Below are 18064 nucleotides of genomic sequence, written 5' to 3'. Positions count from 1 at the left end.
AAGCTGTATATGACAAGCTAAGTCACGGCAGTGCAGGCAAGCGCCATCTAGCTAAAGCTGATGTACTCCACATCCTTCATCATATGTTGGAATGCTTTATATGTATCCTCATAAGGCGGTGGAGGCGTGAGTACATCAGCCATTGCCAGTGAGGTACCTGGTGGTAGGTATAAAACGCTAGGGGTAGAGACCCTCGAATACAAAAACTCAATATGGAGGTCAAAAAGGAAGAACAGCGGGCTGGGATATCAGCCCAAACGTCGGTGGGAGACGAGGCTGCTACCACCGGCGGGCACAGCGACTTTTCAAGCTGTGTCGCCAGCGGCCACACCTCCACTGCAACGGGAGCAGGCATTCTTACCGGCCACAGCCTTGTAGCGGCACATGCCTATAAAATGGGGCTGTCAGATCGGGAGGAATGCAGAAAATGGCAAGAGCGGGGCACCAAGAAAACAGTGGAGCATCTCTTGTGCGTTTGTCCTGCGTTAGCGAGACAGCGTTTTTGAAGCCTCACAAACTATTAAAATTCACGATAGGCGCAGGCATCCTGAACGATGACTACTACTCAGGGAACACGTAAAGGCACTAAGGCGCAAAGGACCATAACTGGTCTATGCGTGGCTTGCAGGCCTACCAGACCAACCTAACCTAACCTAACCTATGTTTTTTTAATTTTTTCATTGACAAACGAATTTTACAGAAATTCAAATAAATTGTTCGATTCAATTATATTTTTAATATAAAAACCAACATAATCGTTCATATTTACATATAAGGTTATGTATATCGAGAGGATAATTTATTCGAGTTTTTTATTGAATCTGGGAATTGTGCGATTGAAGAAAAACCAAAACAATCGATTGCCAAAAATGCGCAGTTACAAGGATTGCAGATTGGTTTCGGGATTGGAGACCGAGATTTCTTTCGTATCAAAAGAGAGTTCAAAACAGAAAGTAACAAGAAGACTTATGAAGTTATAAGAAGATTAATTTGACTGCCACGATTGGAAGAACAAATGAGTTTAATGAAGTCCAGTTATCTTCATTTTTTTTACGTAATTACTGTTTAAACCTAATTTTAAATATAAAGTGTTCACTGTAACTTTTTTCTGTTTTGCTTGTTTTATTTATCGCATAAGTAAATTAGGAATATATTTCGAACTCGAACGGAACCGTAATATTTAGACATAGGTACCTCATGTACAGTATACTCTCGAAAAGTAAATTCTCAGAAAGTAAATAATCGCGGAAAAGTTAATCACCTTTAAGATTACACATGCACCTCGAAAAAGTAAATTTTTTAAAAGTAAATTTTTTAATTTACTTTTCAGAGAGTGTGATAAAACAATCGAAACGAAGCAAGCAGCATTTTTTACGATATTGCAAAAACACTTACTCTCTTGTTTATCGCGTCTTTTTAGTAAATAAACTCTCCGACTTGATCCACTGGTTTAAAAATGAAAACGATGCAAATCAGGTGTCAGACTTTTTGAATTGTCGTACAAAAATGGTCAGAAAATATATTGCAAAAGAAAAAAAACAAAAGAACATTCAAGATTTTTTCTCTTCATAGTAAATACATACAGAGGTAGTCAAAATTATTTACACATCGGACGTTTTTTTACAAGTTTCACACAAAAAGCTTTCGCTTGTTGTTGTTGTTGTCGCAGGGTAACAAAATGCTATGTTGTTGTAAACCTTGATCTATTCCCGAGAGAATGAAGTCAGTTTGGCATGAATAGCTAGAAAGATGGCGGAGATATGAGCAAATGAACTACAGACTCGCAGTAGTCAAAAGTATTTACACACAACATAAAATGGATTATTCTGTTAGTTTTTAATGATAATTTTTCTAATTTTAATATTTAGTCTAAGTTACTATTCTAAGGCGATAAATTCATAATTGGTTACATTACCATTGTCATCAATACCGGCCTGCTTTATGGTCCGAATTGATTCAACACAATTGTGCGCTAAGTTAACAGTTAATTTAGACCAAATGTCGCTAATTTCGGCGTTTTCGGTTATTATATCAATTGTCCTCTGATATTTAACGAAAGACCAAACATTTTGACTAAAGTTTTGGTCAGGGCTGTGCGGAGGTCAACTTGATTTGCTTCATTTAAAACTTTTGAAGGTAAGGATCCTTCATGAAATGGAGCATTATCCTGTTGTAAAATGGCATGGTCATGTGAATTCTGATATATCCGGATGATTTAGGGTCACTAAATTAGTACCAAATCTCCAAAACAGAAGTAAGGAAAATTTCCCCAAAGAATAAAAAAAATCAAAAATCATCACTCCCGACCCTATTTAGCGTCTAAGCTGCATTATTCTTCTTCTCACGTGGTAAATGCATAAAGCGTTTACTAAAGAAGCCCTGGAACAAAAAATCAGCCTTATCTGTCCACGACAGGCTTTAGGATGCATTTTAAGGCAAATGAGAGGCATATCGCTTTTTTGGTTTCGGAAATAAAGATTTTTTGGTTTCGGAAGAGCTCAACTTTATACACAACGTATGTATTTGTCCTTAGCAGTGTAGCATCATTGGCTGTTCATGCAATATGCTGATTCGATGATGATGCAATATTAAGAGGACTAATTGTGAGATTTTGTATGACAGTTCCTACTAATCTTCTGCATTCTCTTTGAGCTATCACAGGTTTCCGCCCAATTATCTTTAAATTGTCCTTGCAATATTTCGTGTCCTTCTTTTTAATAACATTATAAACAGTATTCCATCAAATTCTATAAAGTTTTACTTACTCCGAAGCCTAAACCCGACTCTTAAACTTAGTAACAGTCTTCAATCTAGTGATAATCGATAATTCCTTTGTTTTCGACATTTTATTTTTACCAATTTTTATATTTTAAGGCTGAGTTAGGTAGTTAAGAATGCAATAGAATCAAATTACTACTTTTGCTCAAACCAAATCCAAGGATAAAGGCTAAATCGCCATGTGTAAATACTTTTGACGTAAAAAAATATGTGTAAATACTTTTGACTACTGCGAGTCTTCAAGTTCATTTGCTTATTTCTCCGCCATATTTCTAGCTATTCTTGCCAAACCGACTTCATTCGCTCGGGAATAGATCAAGGTTTACAACAACATAGCATTTTGTTACCCTGCGACAACAACAACAACAAGCGAAAGCTTTTTCTGTGAAACATGTAAAAAACGTCCGATGTGTAAATAATTTTGACTACCTCTGTATATGTATGTATGTAAATGTAAATATGTTTTTCATGTAAATCCATATGTTTTATTGAAACAAAGAAATTAATGCATTTTTTAAGTTTAAAAATGCATTTAATGTTATAAAAACAGATAATTTATGTATATATTTGGAAAAGTAAATTATTCGAAAAAGTAAATTACCCAAAATACCAATCGATTTACTTTTCGAGAGTATACTGTATGTATGGGGGAACCAAGCGATTTTCAGGTGTCTGAAGATTTATTTCAAAGGTTTCATATACATTCCCGAAATTAACACTGTCAAGTCTAGTAGAAATATGCTAAATATTTGATCAGAGATAAAAAAGTTTTGGATAAATATATCACAGCTGAATAATACATTTTGAGATATTTCTGAGAATTCTTCAGAGCAGTCGCACAATGAATGAAATTTTATGACTATATTTTCAACTCCGGATCTTTTTGTAACTCTCTCGGTGAAAGATTATGTTATTAATCAACGTTATTTATCCATTGTTAGAATCTTTCTAGCGCTTCACTTGAAGCGAAAGCATAATGTGTAGATCAAATTCTGCCAGACTTAATCTGTTGTATGTGTCTGATGATTTATTATATAATTTTAATACTAATTTCCGAAAATAAAATAAAATTTTTGTTTCATGGAGAAAAATTTTAAATATTAAATATTAAAAAGATTTAAAACTCTCTGCACTTGGACGTCACTCACCTACATAAAAATTAAAAATTCAAACCATTATTAGAAGAAAAAACCGGACTTCCATGCTAATTATTATTACGAGGGCTGCTATATATATTTCTGGCCTAATAATGAAAATAGGAATATTTATCAACGAAAATGTTTTTATTGTTTTTCAAAATATTCTCCGTCAAATTGTGCGGGATCCAACGAGAACAAACCTTTTTTTACGGCCAGATGTTCATGCAATATCGAATGTATGCTGGTGGGAGAAATGCATAGGCATGCCTCTATCTGAAGGTTACATGACGGTCTTGCATTCGTCTTTGAGCGAGCGTCGGCCACGATTGAATTCGTTGTACCAGTTTTTCACAGTGCTATAGGATGGTGCTTCATAGCCATACAAAGATTTAGTTCATCTTGTCGCGATAATCACGTCGAAAGTTGTGAAAAATGATCGCACGAAAAGAAATATATATAGCAGCCCTCGTCATTTTGGTTCGAGAACTACTCTTAGAATATATACTACGTTTACAAGAAAAATGTTTTCCTTTTTTCTTTCCTTCGCAAATACACCAAAACTTTGCTTTACTTACTTACTTGCTTTAATTGAATCACCTTTTTTAATTGAATCATGATCGAACAGCACAGCTTGTTGTGCTGTGTTGGTAATGAAATTTAATTAAAATTTAAATTTTATTTTATTTATTTTAAATTTTTATTTCAAGAAGATAGTGTGTTTTTTAAATCATAAAATACTGTTTTCAAACAAACAAACCCTGTCTGGGATAATCATTTTAGGAACAAGAGTGGTCAGGACTCGTCCGTTAAATTTGAAAATCTGTTTCTAATTTGAATACCAAAGTTTCAAACCACAAATTTTAAAAATGAAAAAATTTAATTTCACTATCAATGTTTCAAACCACAAATGCACCGCAATTAGCAACAGATGTCGCGCGCATACAAACAGCTGTAGGCATTCACATGTGTACATTAATTGTGAATAGTCTCTGTGCGGATAAAATAGCAGCAAGGCGGCTGCTTGTTTCTCCAAAACGTTTTATTTATAAATAAATAAATAGTAAATTACTAGTATTTTTACAACAAAATATGTCATCACATGCCGCTACCAAGATTGATCAGAAAGAATATTTGAAGAAATATTTATCCGGCGATAAAGTGAAAAAGAAAAAGAAGGACAAGAAGCATAAGAAAGAATTTGGCGCCGCCAAAGTGAAAATCATTGATGACGATGTCTCATATAGCCAAACACAGGAGGAATTTGATGAAGAACTGATTTTAGGTGGCGAAGATGCGCCACAAATTGTGGGTGAATATATAGAAGAGGTCAGCAGCACTTCTAATGCACCAAAGTGGCGTAGTATAGTTGTGAAAGATGAGCCAGAGGAAGAAAACGCATTTAATATTAATAGTAAACCTCAAGAAGATTTATGGGGTCCAAAACAAATTAAACGTAAAATTAAAGACGAATTTTCACCGCCACGTCGAAATGCAAATAAGGATTCGCAACGAAGTACACCGGACAATTCACAGCAAAGGCAAAAAGATAATCATAAAGTGACGCGTAAGCCCGCAAGCAGTAATTTTTCACAGTATGAAAATAAGTCTAGGAAAAATGAGCATTCACCCCACCGGCTTGCACAGAAAGAAAAAAGATATTCATCGGATCAAAGTCCGCCAAGGAAAAGTGAATACAAATCAAAACAAATCCATAAAAGCAGAAGTGAACGCACTCCCGATAATAGTCCACCTAGGAGAAGTAATCGAACTGATGATCAAAGTCCTCCACGCAGACGTATGTGTACGCCTGATAATAGTCCTCCTAGAAGATGTAAGTACACTCCTGATAGTAGTCCTCGAAGAAGGCGAAAAAGTACACCAGATAATAGTCCACCGAGAAGAGATAAACGCAGTAAAGATAGATATAATGGCCGTCAACATTCAGATCAAAGCCCCAGAAGAAAAAATAACTACCCAGCTGAACAACGTTCGAATAAGGCAAGAAGTCGATCGCCACAAAAAGCCTCCTCCAGAGGAATGTATCGTTCACCAGAAATAAATCGATCTAGTCGAAAGCATAACACAAGATCTTCTAGTTCTGACCAAAGCCCTCCAAGAAAAGAAAAGCACAAGTCCATAAGAAATCGAAGAAGTAATAGTAACAGTATCGATCTGAGTCCACAGCGTCGTAAGAAACGAAACTCGTCATCTGATCAGTCCCCACCAAGGCGTAAACATGTAGAAAGAGGTAGGAAGCGAAGCAATTCACCTGCTAAGATAAATGGTAGAAATTCAAGTGATCAATCACCTCCAAGGCGTAACGATGGTAAACGTCAAAAAAGCTATTCACCAGTTCGAATAAAACGTGAAAAAGTTTCGCCAAAACTATCACCATCAAGAATACGACAGGTCGCTGTGAAAAAGGAGCGCTCTCCTTCACCACCACCAACACATAGTCGTTGGTCTAAGGTGGAACGAAGAGATAGTGATTCTCCACCGCCCACACATAAGCCAAAAGCAACTAAAACACTCGACGGTAAAAAAGCTGGTCTGCAAGATGCAAAAGCACTAGTACATGAAACTGAAGAACGACGACGTAGAGAGGAACGCATGTATAATGAGATGTCTAAAGAAGTGTCTGGACGGGATGCTGAGGTGCGAGTACGCAATACCGGGCGAAAAGGTCAACGTGCGCGTGAAGCTGAAGCAGAAGATCCTGAGGTGCGAAGAAAAAAAGAAGAACACGAGCGCAAGAAGAAGGAGAAATATGATCGTTGGGGCAAAGGTTTGAAGCAGGTTGAAGATTATCGACAACGCACTGAAGCCGAGAGTTACGAAGGCAGTAAACCATTAGCGCGCTATGAAAACGACAAAGATTTGGATAATTATCTACGAGACCAAGAGCGCGCAGAAGATCCAATGTTGGATTATATGCGAAAAAAGAAAAAGGAACGCCAAAAAGAGGAGGGAGGTTTGGCAGAAGTACCTAAATATGAAGGTTCCTATCCAGAAAATCGTTTCGGTATACGCCCCGGTTATAGATGGGATGGTGTCGACAGATCGAATGGTTTTGAAAAGAAATGGTTTGATGTACAAAACGAGAAACGTGCGCTACAGGAAGAGGCATACCTTTACAGTGTGGAGGACATGTGAAAGTGAGTTATTGTAAAACAATGTGACAAATTTATTTTTTTATTAACAAAAATGTTTCTTTTTATTTCAGTGTGACGTTTGCTGTCCTACATAATTGTGGAATCAAGGCCGAGGATTCAGTGTAATGGACATTCCATGTTACTGTTTTGAATTCCTACTTCTTAAGTTATAAAAATGAAACTTTTATTTAAAAAGAAAAAAATGTGATTTTTTATAAGTTATTCAAGAATATTTTTTAGTTTTGCTTATTTTTTCATAGTTCACTCTAATTATTTTTATTTTATTTGTTGATTTTATTAAACAATTGCATGCAACTCTATATGCTGCACTGGTTGATAGCAGTTGTTATCGATAACTGCAAATTGGCGCTGAAAGCCGAAGAACCAAAATAAACCACGTGATAAAGCAGCGTTCAAAATGGATTTGCTAAGAAATAGAACAACAACAGTTGGTTATTTTTGTGATTTCGTGCCATTCGTGTTGTGCTTACAAGTACAGTAATGAATTATAGTGCTTTTAGGTATACTTATTTTTTCATAGTTCACTATAATTATTTTTATTTTATTTGTTGATTTTATTAAACAATTGCATGCAACTCTATATGCTGCACTGGTCGATAGCCGTTGTTATCGATAACTGCAAATTGGCGCTGAAAGCCGAAGAACCAAAATAAACAACGTGATAAAGCAGCGTTCAAAATGTATTTGCTAAGAAATAGAACAACAACAGTTGGTTATTTTTGTGATTTCGTGCCATTCGTGTTGTGCTTACAAGTACAGTAATGAATTATAGTGCTTTAATTTTTATAAACATTTTGCTTGTAACGTTCAAAGTGTTTTAAACATTTCATTAAAGCAGCACTTTGTTTAATTGATGCCAATTGGTGAGTAAAACTAAATACACACGAAATATGCACGATTTGTTTCGAACTACTGTGGAGGTGCTGGTATGTTTGTTGACGATTTCATGGTCTTGAAAGTTGTTCACTCCAGGTAGCTAAATATCTTTGCACCTGATTATGATACTATGTTATTTGTTTGTATATTTACAAATGACATAGAAGCACATACAAAGAATATAATCTTATTAGAGGGCGCGACACCAACGCTAACCACAATCTTGAGCGTACAATTCAAAATCTCTGTGTTTATTAGAATATGTTATATTTAATAATATTATATCATCATGCTTTGTAGAGACTCTTATTTAACTTAACTTTAAAACTAATAAACTCCAATTAACATTATTATTAAGTTTGTGTAGATGTCAGAGTGCCAAACGGTTGATTTTCATCAATATCTTTAGGAGAGATCTGAGGGCAATAATACACAAATTTATGCATTTGTTCTTGTAATAACCAAGTAGTTTTACTTTTTGACTTACATATGTACATTAAAAATTTAAGCATTATTAATTAAAAAAAAATTTAAATTTCGATGCATTTATATCAATATTTTCTTGAGCGTTTGAGTGCTTCATGCACCGATGTTTAAAACAATAAAATATTTATAATGCTTCTTTGTTTGTCTCTGAAGTAAGTTTTATATTCTGTGCACATGTTTAGCTTCTGTGACTTCAAATACCGTGTTTGCCATGAACTTGACTTCTATAAAGTTTTATAGTTGAAGTTCGTTGATGAGCGCGCTCCAAGTTCCACATTCATTTCGATTTACATGACTATTCGTTAACGACTGCTGACTTGCTAAATTTATTTAATAATATAAACAAACATACATACACATATGTATATGTTTAATTTGTATAATTTATTTTATTCTCTTTTATTTCTACTACTGTCTTGTGAGTTGTTGTTATTGCTTTTGTTATAGTTATGTATGTACGTGAATTTCTTGCCATTAGCGAGTGCGATCACTGCCCTTTACCTTCTCCTACCCTTGGCATTGTTCTTATTAATTGTTTCACACTGCTCAGCTCACATTTTGACCATGAATTCGTTCCTTCAACTCGTCACATTCGAAATACACATTTATGTGACTGTAATATAAGCAGTAACCACAAATTTACTATATGTGAACAAATTCTAATGTTTATCAGGTCCACACACATTCGTATACAGCGCTGAGACACCATCTGTTTGATCAACTATTGTAGTGTGTCTCGTTTGGGGCTGTTGTGCTTTTAAAGCAGTTTTTTGTTTGTTTATTATTGTATGTAAAAGTTTGCTGTTGCTGCTTTTATTGAACAGTTGACGTCACAGTTACATTATGAAAGCAATTGCTAATTGGACTTTTAAGTATTACATCAGCGGAAAAACAATACTTGAATAATTTCGGTATTTCACCTCGAAAGGTTCTTTAACATCACATGCTATACACTGGAAAAAATAAAAAAAAGTATTAGAATGAGTTTATTTAGACTGATGACCTACTTAGACGATCACCTTAGCTTGGACGCCACGTCTAAGAATGCTTTTTTTATATTCTACTCAACGAAGGTAAATTTAAACTATTGGTTTTGTTCAACATACTTGCAAAAAGCAAGCAGCGGGGGGCTTTTGAGGCAGTACTATGCTTCACACATGTAAATCTATATTTACTTGGCATGCATTTTAAATTTCGCCTTAAATTTTCACGATTACGTATTAAAAATTATGGAAAATAAGGGGTGGAGGTGAAAGCAAAGACCTCTATGGTGGTAGTGCAGTACTTACACAGCAGGACAGAAAATATATTAAGATTTTTTGCAGCACTCTTAAATATACATACACATTAAACTATATGGTGTGTAAATGTAGTTTATTATTTTAATTTGAGCAAGATTTGCAATGCCTACTTTTTTACCAGAGGTAATAACCGAAACCGTATAAGACAGTACAAAAAAAAAAGTTGAAAAATAATTCGTAACAGTAAGTACAGGCAGTAAGTATCTAAAACCAATTAATCAGTTGGTAGTCCTTAATCGTTTAAAAATCCAAGTCATTTCCGGTTACGTAGACCCGACTATCGAGGGAACTCATTTCGCGGTCGGACATTCTGTCATCTATCATCTTGGGAATACATATCGGAAGGTTTAGTTGATGTGACCCTTTAACCCTTAAACATCAAATCTGTTTTCGAGTGCTTTCCCAAAATGTAAAAATTCACTTGACACCCAAAATGCTCCCTATATTTTGGAGGATCCCGCGATGTCTGGTTTGTTTACATTTTAAGGAATCATTTCATGGCTGATTAGTTTACTATTTGGGAGGTCAAGTTGGGGGTGACAATGGTTCAAATTGTGTCCCAACCAAACCAAATTGTACCAAATTTCATAAAATTATCTAAATTTTTCTCAAGTCAAGAATTCATAACATTTATGGTCCGTGCAACATGTAGATGTATGAAAAATACCTTTCTACCACCCGTTATAGTAATTACAATATGAATTCCTTCGATTTGCATTGTAGTTGTAAACGTGATGGTGGTATTTTCCACAACACTGTGCACCTAGACCTTTCCATAACACTTTGGTGGTGGTTTTAATTGCTTTACACCCTGATTTAATGTAGAATTTACAAATAAGTATTTTAAATAAGAACTCGCACTTATTTCTCAGCATACACCAACAACAAAGCCAGGTCTGTATGGCTATGCGAACACTAGAAGTATATCCTATATATTTGACAATTGATTTTGGGCATTCCAAATGTGGCGTACAGTACGGCCCATCAAGACTGCACAAGCTTCCGAATGTGAGCATTATCTTTGTAGAGCTTAAGCTGAGGAAATTCATTTGTATAGGAATTTCCATTATGATTTTTATATTCCAATTCCAATTCAATTTACAATTGCTTTATCCTTGCATATACTTCATTCATGTATTCTATATGTGTTGCTCCTTCTTTATGAAATCATGTAATTCACCCCGCTGTGTTGAGTGAGCTCTGCCTCATGGCTTTCTTCGAACTTTAGACAACAATAGCCTCAGTGCTGGCATGTAACTGTGATTTCCCTCGAATTTATCATGAAAAGTCTTTGAGAAAAACTGGTTCTGCTAATTTGAACACGTGCAAAACTCTTGTCCTTTATTTCACCAATGCTTGCACCTCAGCCTGACCTATTTCATACATAAATCCGTATGGGTATGTGGAGAGTGGCTATTGTGTTGTTGTATATGAAAGCTGCATTTCAATGGTTTTTTCAATAGTGGACAAGTTTTTCGCCTTATCGTAATTGTAATATGAAAGGACCTTCTCTTAAGACTACTACATGATTGACTCCCTCCTTGTGTTGCGCTTCTATTGTCTTCTTTCACCTATCTCTAACCGGTTTAGCTTGTTTGCATTAAAATCACTATTTTTGTCTACTTATTTATGTACGCTAATTTATGATATATTCCCCATCATTAGTTGCTGTTGAAATATATAAAATTTACAATAAAACAATTTGAAGACGTTTCATCAGAATATTGCATCATTAATCTCACCTCAATTAACTTTTGTTTTGATCACTTTGCCACTTCGGTAATGTCAAAACTTTGTAATGAGTTCAAAATGTTCAAATTCTAAGATGCCTCTCTTTTTTGTTTTCTTGTATCGTGAAAAGTTCGAGATCCAAAGTTCAACTGTGTTTCCCACCCTACTTTGGTCAATAAAACCGCAACTTTAATGTCTGAAAGTGATTCGAAATCTTGCCATCAGGTGCTACTTCGGACTCAGTAGGCAATTGAAAAGTAAAGTCCTCTCTTGATGAAAAAAAACCAAACTCTTCAAGTCCCTCATCATTCCCGAGGTTATACGATAGTTCATCGTTCAGCGAATAGATAGCGGCTGCGCTGGCTAAGTCATGTTGCTCAAATGGACGAAAATGCTCCAGCTTTGGAAGTGTTCGATGCAGTACCCGCCGATGGAAGTAGAGGAAGAGAAAGACCTCCACTCCGTTGGAAAGATAAGGTGGACCTGGTTTCACTTGAAATTTTCAACTGGTGCCGAATTGCGAGGGGCGCGCTATTATCGATTCGGATATAATCGGATAAACGGTTCCTACGGTTCCAATTACATACATAAATGTGCTTCAAGCAGTGCTTTAACAGTATAATAAAAAACCGCAGTATAGTAATGAGCTCAATGTTATATAAAAAAACCAATTGGTCCTTCATAGTATATACCATATAGCCCACACTGGTTCGAAAATCCGTTCCAAACGGTTCAGTTAGCTCCATGCTGCAATGGAATTGATTTAAGAGATTCTAAAGTCGTAAGAATAGTCTTTGTAGGAAAAGTGTTTGTCATAGTTTGGTATATTCGTTGGGAAATATCTCCCTTCCGCCTTTTTGTCTTTTGAATTTCGCGGCTATGTATAAAGCGCTACAGGGCTCGTATCTGGCAATACTACACATCATTGAAATGTCTTGACATAACCTACAAAACGATGCTATGCATGATTAGTTTGGATATTGCGTTCACCAGCTATAGACGTGTAAATATGGAGTTCACTAACGCCGAAATTCGCGCGTATTTTAAAGTTTTCTTTCATTAAAGGCAAATTCGCTAGAGAATCGTTAAAGAAAGATTTGTGGTGTTTTGAGTGATGGTGCTCTATCACTTCGAACTGCGTAAGAATGGTTTCGACGATTCAGAGTGGGTAAAAACGACACCATGGATAAGCCGGACGGCGGAAGACATGTGACGACGAATACCGATCAAATCATGAAAACTTCAAGTTAGACCGCCATGTGACATCTCATGACATCGCCCAGGAGATGGGAGTTAGTCACCAAACCATTTTAAATCATCTGCAGAAGGCTGGTTACACAAAAAAGCTTGATGTTTGGGTGCCGCATGATTTGACGCAAAAAAACCTTCTTGACCGAATCAACGCCTGCGATATGCTGCTGAAACGGAACGAACTCGATCCATTTTTGAAACGGATGGTGACTGGCGACGAAAAATGGATAACATATGACAATATCAAGCGGAAACGGTCGTGGTCGAAGGCCGGTGAATCGTCCCAAATAGTGGCCAAGCGGGATTGACGGCCAGGAAGATTTTGCTGTGTGTTTGGTGGGATTAGAAGAGAATTATCCACTATGAGCTGCTCCCTTATGGCCAGACGCTTAATTCTACCATCTACTGCGAACAACTGGACCGCGTCCAGAATTGGCCAACTGATGACTCGTCAGAAGCTACGGGAGCTCGGATGAGAGGTTTTATCACATCCACCATATAGCCCGGACATAGCGCCAAGTGGTTACCACCTGTTGCTGTCCATGTCGAACTCCCTTGGTGGTGTAAAGTTGAACTCAAAAGAGGCTTGTGAAAAGTAGTCCGAGTTCTTCGCAAAAAAAGGAGGCTGGCCTCCACGGGGCGGTTATTATGAAGTTGCCGTCTAGATGGAAACAGATTATCGAACGAAACGGCGCATATTTGAACTAAATCCGATCATTTTTATAAAGCATATTTGCCAACCACATATTTTCTCCGGGTTATCGTCTAAATATTCATGTAATTTGGCTACGTTGAAGGTTGAGATGCCTTTGTTGATTAAAACTACGTAGAAAATCATTTAGTATGCTGATCTGGTAAAGTGTAACTCAAGGTTCTAGTAAACGTCGAAGTGGCTTGACTAAGAAATCCTCGAACCTTACCAACCAGAGTTGAAGGGTTTTCCGGAGTTTCCCGTTATAAATAGGAAATATAACAATTTAACTCTTCTCAACTGCAACTAAAATATTTCCCCCTTCAGCAGACTGTACCACTCCCTTCGCAATTGAAAATATTGTAAACAATTTCTCACATAATCAAACATAACCTACAATAAAATAGTATGCAAATCATTATTTGTGGTTTTCGAAATTCCGTAACACACTTATTTTTATCGTTTCAAGCCCCGCGGCTGCCGCACAGCAGTTTGCAATAAATATTGTTTCCCCGTTTACGCCACCCAGTTATTGATTGCAGTTAAAAATTTGCAACTAATGAGATGCAAAATGCAGTTTAGAAGAAAGTACGCTAGCATAAATCATGCACACACCCCTTCGCCGTGGCGCTTCCGTGGCACAGTTGGAAGCAATTTTATGAACGTCGGGACGGCTGCCTGCCTGCATGTGCCCACTCCCCAATCGAACGTGAGTCACTGCGGCAGCGCGAGCAATAAGCAATAAGCATAAATTCAAATTATAATAATTTGTATACACACATGTGTGAGAGGGGGAAAATAGAAAGTACTCAAGGAAAAGTGCGACCCCTGCTTGCGATCACTTTTTTGGAAAATGTTTTTCTCTGGACTTCTTGCATGTCTAATATGCTTTTGTTCGGGCATCCTTTGAGCAGTGGGTTGGCTGTATTCAAATATTTCCCGAGTTGATTTTCCTCATTTAAATGTCAATGGCGCGCGCATAAGTAGGCAGCAACTTAAGAACTGTATATTTTTTCTGCTTTATTTGTTTTGTTCTTCTTCTTCGTGGCTTTGTTGTGCCGTCTAAAGGGTTTTGCAACATTGTATTTGTTTTCTGAAGCAGAATTTCCACGCATAAATCCTTATATGGAGACCTACAAGCGAGCGAGTAAGTTGTCGAAGAATTCTTTTTTTCTTCTTTCTTTACTTCAGCTTAAGCTGAGTTCTCTTTTTGTTGTTTGCGCCACACTACAACGGGATTAAAGTTGAAAGAAAATCGGTGGCACTGCAGCAACGCGAATTACTTCTTCGCCGCGTGGAAGAAAATAGCAACCAACAACAACTACAACAAATGCACAACAATAGGCCAAGAATAATAAAAATCATAATAAAATAGAGTAGTGTAGCATCCACCAATAGTCATGTGTGTGTGCCATCGCTAGCGATCTTCCTTATTAGGATCGCGCAGCCGCAGGCTCTCGGCCAAGCGCACTGTGCATGTGTGTGCCTCCATTGTCCTCAGATCTGCTTAATGACACACAACGCGTCCTACATTCATACATACAACAACAAACACATGCAGTCATAGTCGCTCTCGTTGTGCGCAAGCGCCTGTCCTCTGTGTGACTGTCGTTCAACATGTTTTCTGCCCCACAGTCATTTTCTTCTTCCTTCTTTTGTTTGCAAAACAATAGGATTTCACATATAACATTATTATACATACAAACGAATGCATGTGTGCGTTTGAATGAATTCCATGGCACATCGAATTTGAAGTAAAATGTGAAATCAAAGCGTTCCGAGCTGTAAAAAGCACAAAAAGTTGTAAATCTTAAATAGGTGTGGAGAATGTCAGTGGAGTTTTACTATTTGGTACAATCTATGTGAAGGCATTGATGTAAATATGTTTATGTATTGATATATACGAGGTGTAGTTATTCTATAACGTGGCTGACGATGTTACAAAAAAAGAAATGTAATATAACTCCTCTCTCTCTCACAAGCATACACTATTCCTCGCATCGCTCTCACTTTTTCCTTCTACCTATCTTTCTCTTTGTATTATCCGAAAAGATTGTAAGGTTAGGTTATGTTTTTTTGACTGATCCCTGCGATCGGGGCCGCATTTTGAAAGCTAAAATGGAGTTCTTTGTGAAATCAGAAAAAAAAACTACCTGTAGTAGTTTCACTTTCATATTTCAACAAAGCGTATCGAACCAGTCACTGATCTGTTTAGGTTTCATTTCGATCCCGCCTGTTCACCTGGATGCCTGAAGTTGTGACATTCAGGGTGTTTCATTCATTCCCAATGGCGGAGCCATCTAGTTAAAAAACGCCAAGAATCAGGATCGCTGATCCGGCAACCTAAAACGACCTGAACGACGGTCAGTCAAGTAGTTTCAAGGGCTTCTTATCAGTTTCATTCGAGGTTCTTAACCTGAGTGGCTTCTCAAAACCTTGAATTCACTAATACACAGCATTTCAAGCCTAGTAAATGTTTATATCATAAAAACCAAAAATTCAAATACAAATTTCGTAACAGTATTTTCCTTATTTATAAACTACACCTCGTAAACCTTACCATATACATACCTACAAATATACACATGGCTTTGCCTTCCTTGAAAGGTGTAAGTATGATGGTGGCCAAATACAACCATATCGAATGGCTCAACTCCACTATAAATAACTGCTCTGCAATATATCATCCCCAACATGGTACAGTGGCACTCTCACGTAGAAATTGGGCGTAGAGTTCGTGAAATCATAGTATGGTTCACTTTTGGACGTAGTAGTTAGCTTCAAGAAAGATTCATTCAAGAGTATCATGGTCTTTATGTCTAGAAAAAATAATGTATCCGTATTCAACCTCAATAAATCTGCTCTCCTTATTCGGAGTGTCTTTCAAAGTGCAGAAATGTAACTTATGTATTCCATTCGACTATCTCGTTAGAAGAGAACATTCCTTCTTAGCGGCGAACTATCCGATTTCTTTAATATAATCTAGAAGTATTCACTGGTTAAACTACTTGCTATTGTATCTAACAATGTCAGCCTAGAAATCCAATGCAGAATCATTCTTGCCAGCAGGTGCTACTATGGACTGAGTAGACTATTGAGAAGTAAAGTCCTCTCTCGACGAACAAAAATCAAACTCTACAAGTCCCTCATCATTCCCGTCCTGGTTTATGTTGCAGAAACGTGGACGATGTCAACATTCGATGAGACGGCACTAGGAGTTTGTCGAGAGAAAGGTTTTGCGGACGATTTACCGTCCCTTAAACAACGGTGAATACCGCAGACGATTAAATATTTCAGCTAATAAAAAGACAGCAGCTAGGTCATGTTGTCCGAATGGACGAAAACACTTCAGTCTTGAAAGTGTTCAATGCAGTACCCGCTGATGGAAGCCGATCTGCACATTCATTCCCTTGGAAACACCAGGTGGAGAAGGACCTGACTTCATTTGGTATTACCAATTGGCGCCAAACTGTCCAAATGAAGAACGAATTGCGCTCGGTTGTAAACTTGGTTATAACCACGTAAGCGATGCTTACGCCCGTTAAGAAGAAGAACCTTGTACCTTCATTTTTTTACTAATCTATTTCATTTATACCATGTTTTGGTCTGTTCGATTCGTCACTCTCCAAAGTTTGGTGAAGCAAAGATAACATACTAGTGTGACAATCTCATTCAATACACCAAATTTTAAGCTTTAAGACACTGTAATGCCTCTGCTCTTGTAACTATGCTAGACTTTAAAACCAAAAAAGTGTAGCCCACTTAACTGTACTACCAAAAGCATTTTTCCTTTAATGAAAACCAACTTCAACGAGCAGACAATGTGTGTGTGTTTAAATTTCCAATGATTTACTAGCGAGTAAAAGTTTTTCCTCCTGTTGCTATGATTACATTCCATAGATGAGGAGAAGACCTTCAAGCATTCAACAAATGCTTTTCCACCCTTCGCAATTCGTGTCGGCACTGTTTGCTGGCATTTAACGAGCTGCTGTGCGAGGATGCGCGACGCCAGGGAGGCCGACACGCAAGCAAAGCGTTGCAAGAGGGTTGTAGTTGTATGTTTCAATGAAAATTCAGATACAAAAGAACTTGCAATCGTTATGTCTCAGCTTCACCTTCACGTCTGCCTTCAAACTTCCCCCTGTGGCCTTCGATGGCTCGATTGGCTTTTGCCTTGTTAGAAAATCATAAGAAATCCTTGAATTGTCAATTCGACATAAGGGTTTGTTTGCGTGAATTTATATTTTGTCTCTTCCACTGTTGCTCCTTCTTCTACCTCCGCTACTTATTTTGATTTATCTATATTTGAGTTGTATTATTACTTCTTTTCCTGTTGTTGGCATTTATATAGTCTTCCCTGTTTTCGTTATTACTCTACGATTTCGCACAGCACAAGGAAAGCAAGGACTTGTTGTGCTTCAACTACCAGTTATCCTGTCGAAAGTACGCGCTCTGCTTTAAGCACAAGGCGAGGGGGAGACGCGCACGCCACTCACCAAGGCAGCGCACAACCTGAAAGTCCCGCAGCAAAGTGGTGGTTGCATTCCCTTCGGCTTGCTGCCAATGGCTGAGTTGGCGAAATTCTTAGCTTCTTGAGCAATCCTGCCTTCAGCGCTGACACAGTTTTCGTGTGCAATC

General features: G+C 37.3%; 2 protein-coding genes across 2 annotated transcripts in view; both read left to right on the top strand.

The window, feature by feature from the left end:
- Nucleotides 1-4889: 4889 nt before the first annotated feature.
- On the top strand, nt 4890-7301 carry LOC105210088 (BUD13 homolog). Its single transcript, XM_011180829.3, has 2 exons — nt 4890-7072; nt 7141-7301. The coding sequence occupies exon 1, from the start codon at nt 5007-5009 to the stop codon at nt 7068-7070; it is 2064 nt and encodes a 687-aa protein (XP_011179131.2). The 5' UTR covers nt 4890-5006; the 3' UTR covers nt 7071-7072; nt 7141-7301.
- A 491-nt stretch (nt 7302-7792) lies between these two features.
- The window catches only part of LOC105210087 (protein CREBRF homolog), a 67448-nt gene continuing 57176 nt past the window's right edge, over nt 7793-18064 (top strand). The window contains exon 1 of the mRNA XM_054225766.1: nt 7793-7953. The gene's annotated coding sequence lies outside the window, so the exon portion shown is untranslated. The remainder of the gene's footprint in view (nt 7954-18064) is intronic.

This window comes from Zeugodacus cucurbitae, chromosome 2, assembly GCF_028554725.1.
Source record: "Zeugodacus cucurbitae isolate PBARC_wt_2022May chromosome 2, idZeuCucr1.2, whole genome shotgun sequence".
NCBI classification, from domain to species: domain Eukaryota; kingdom Metazoa; phylum Arthropoda; class Insecta; order Diptera; family Tephritidae; genus Zeugodacus; species Zeugodacus cucurbitae.
Note: the sequence above shows the minus strand (reverse complement) of the source record. Positions and strands in the feature narration are given on the sequence as shown.

Coding starts and splice junctions, on each gene's coding strand:
- LOC105210088 (XM_011180829.3), top strand. CDS start 5,007: ATGTCATCACATGCCGCTACCAAGATTGATCAGAAAGAATATTTGAAG.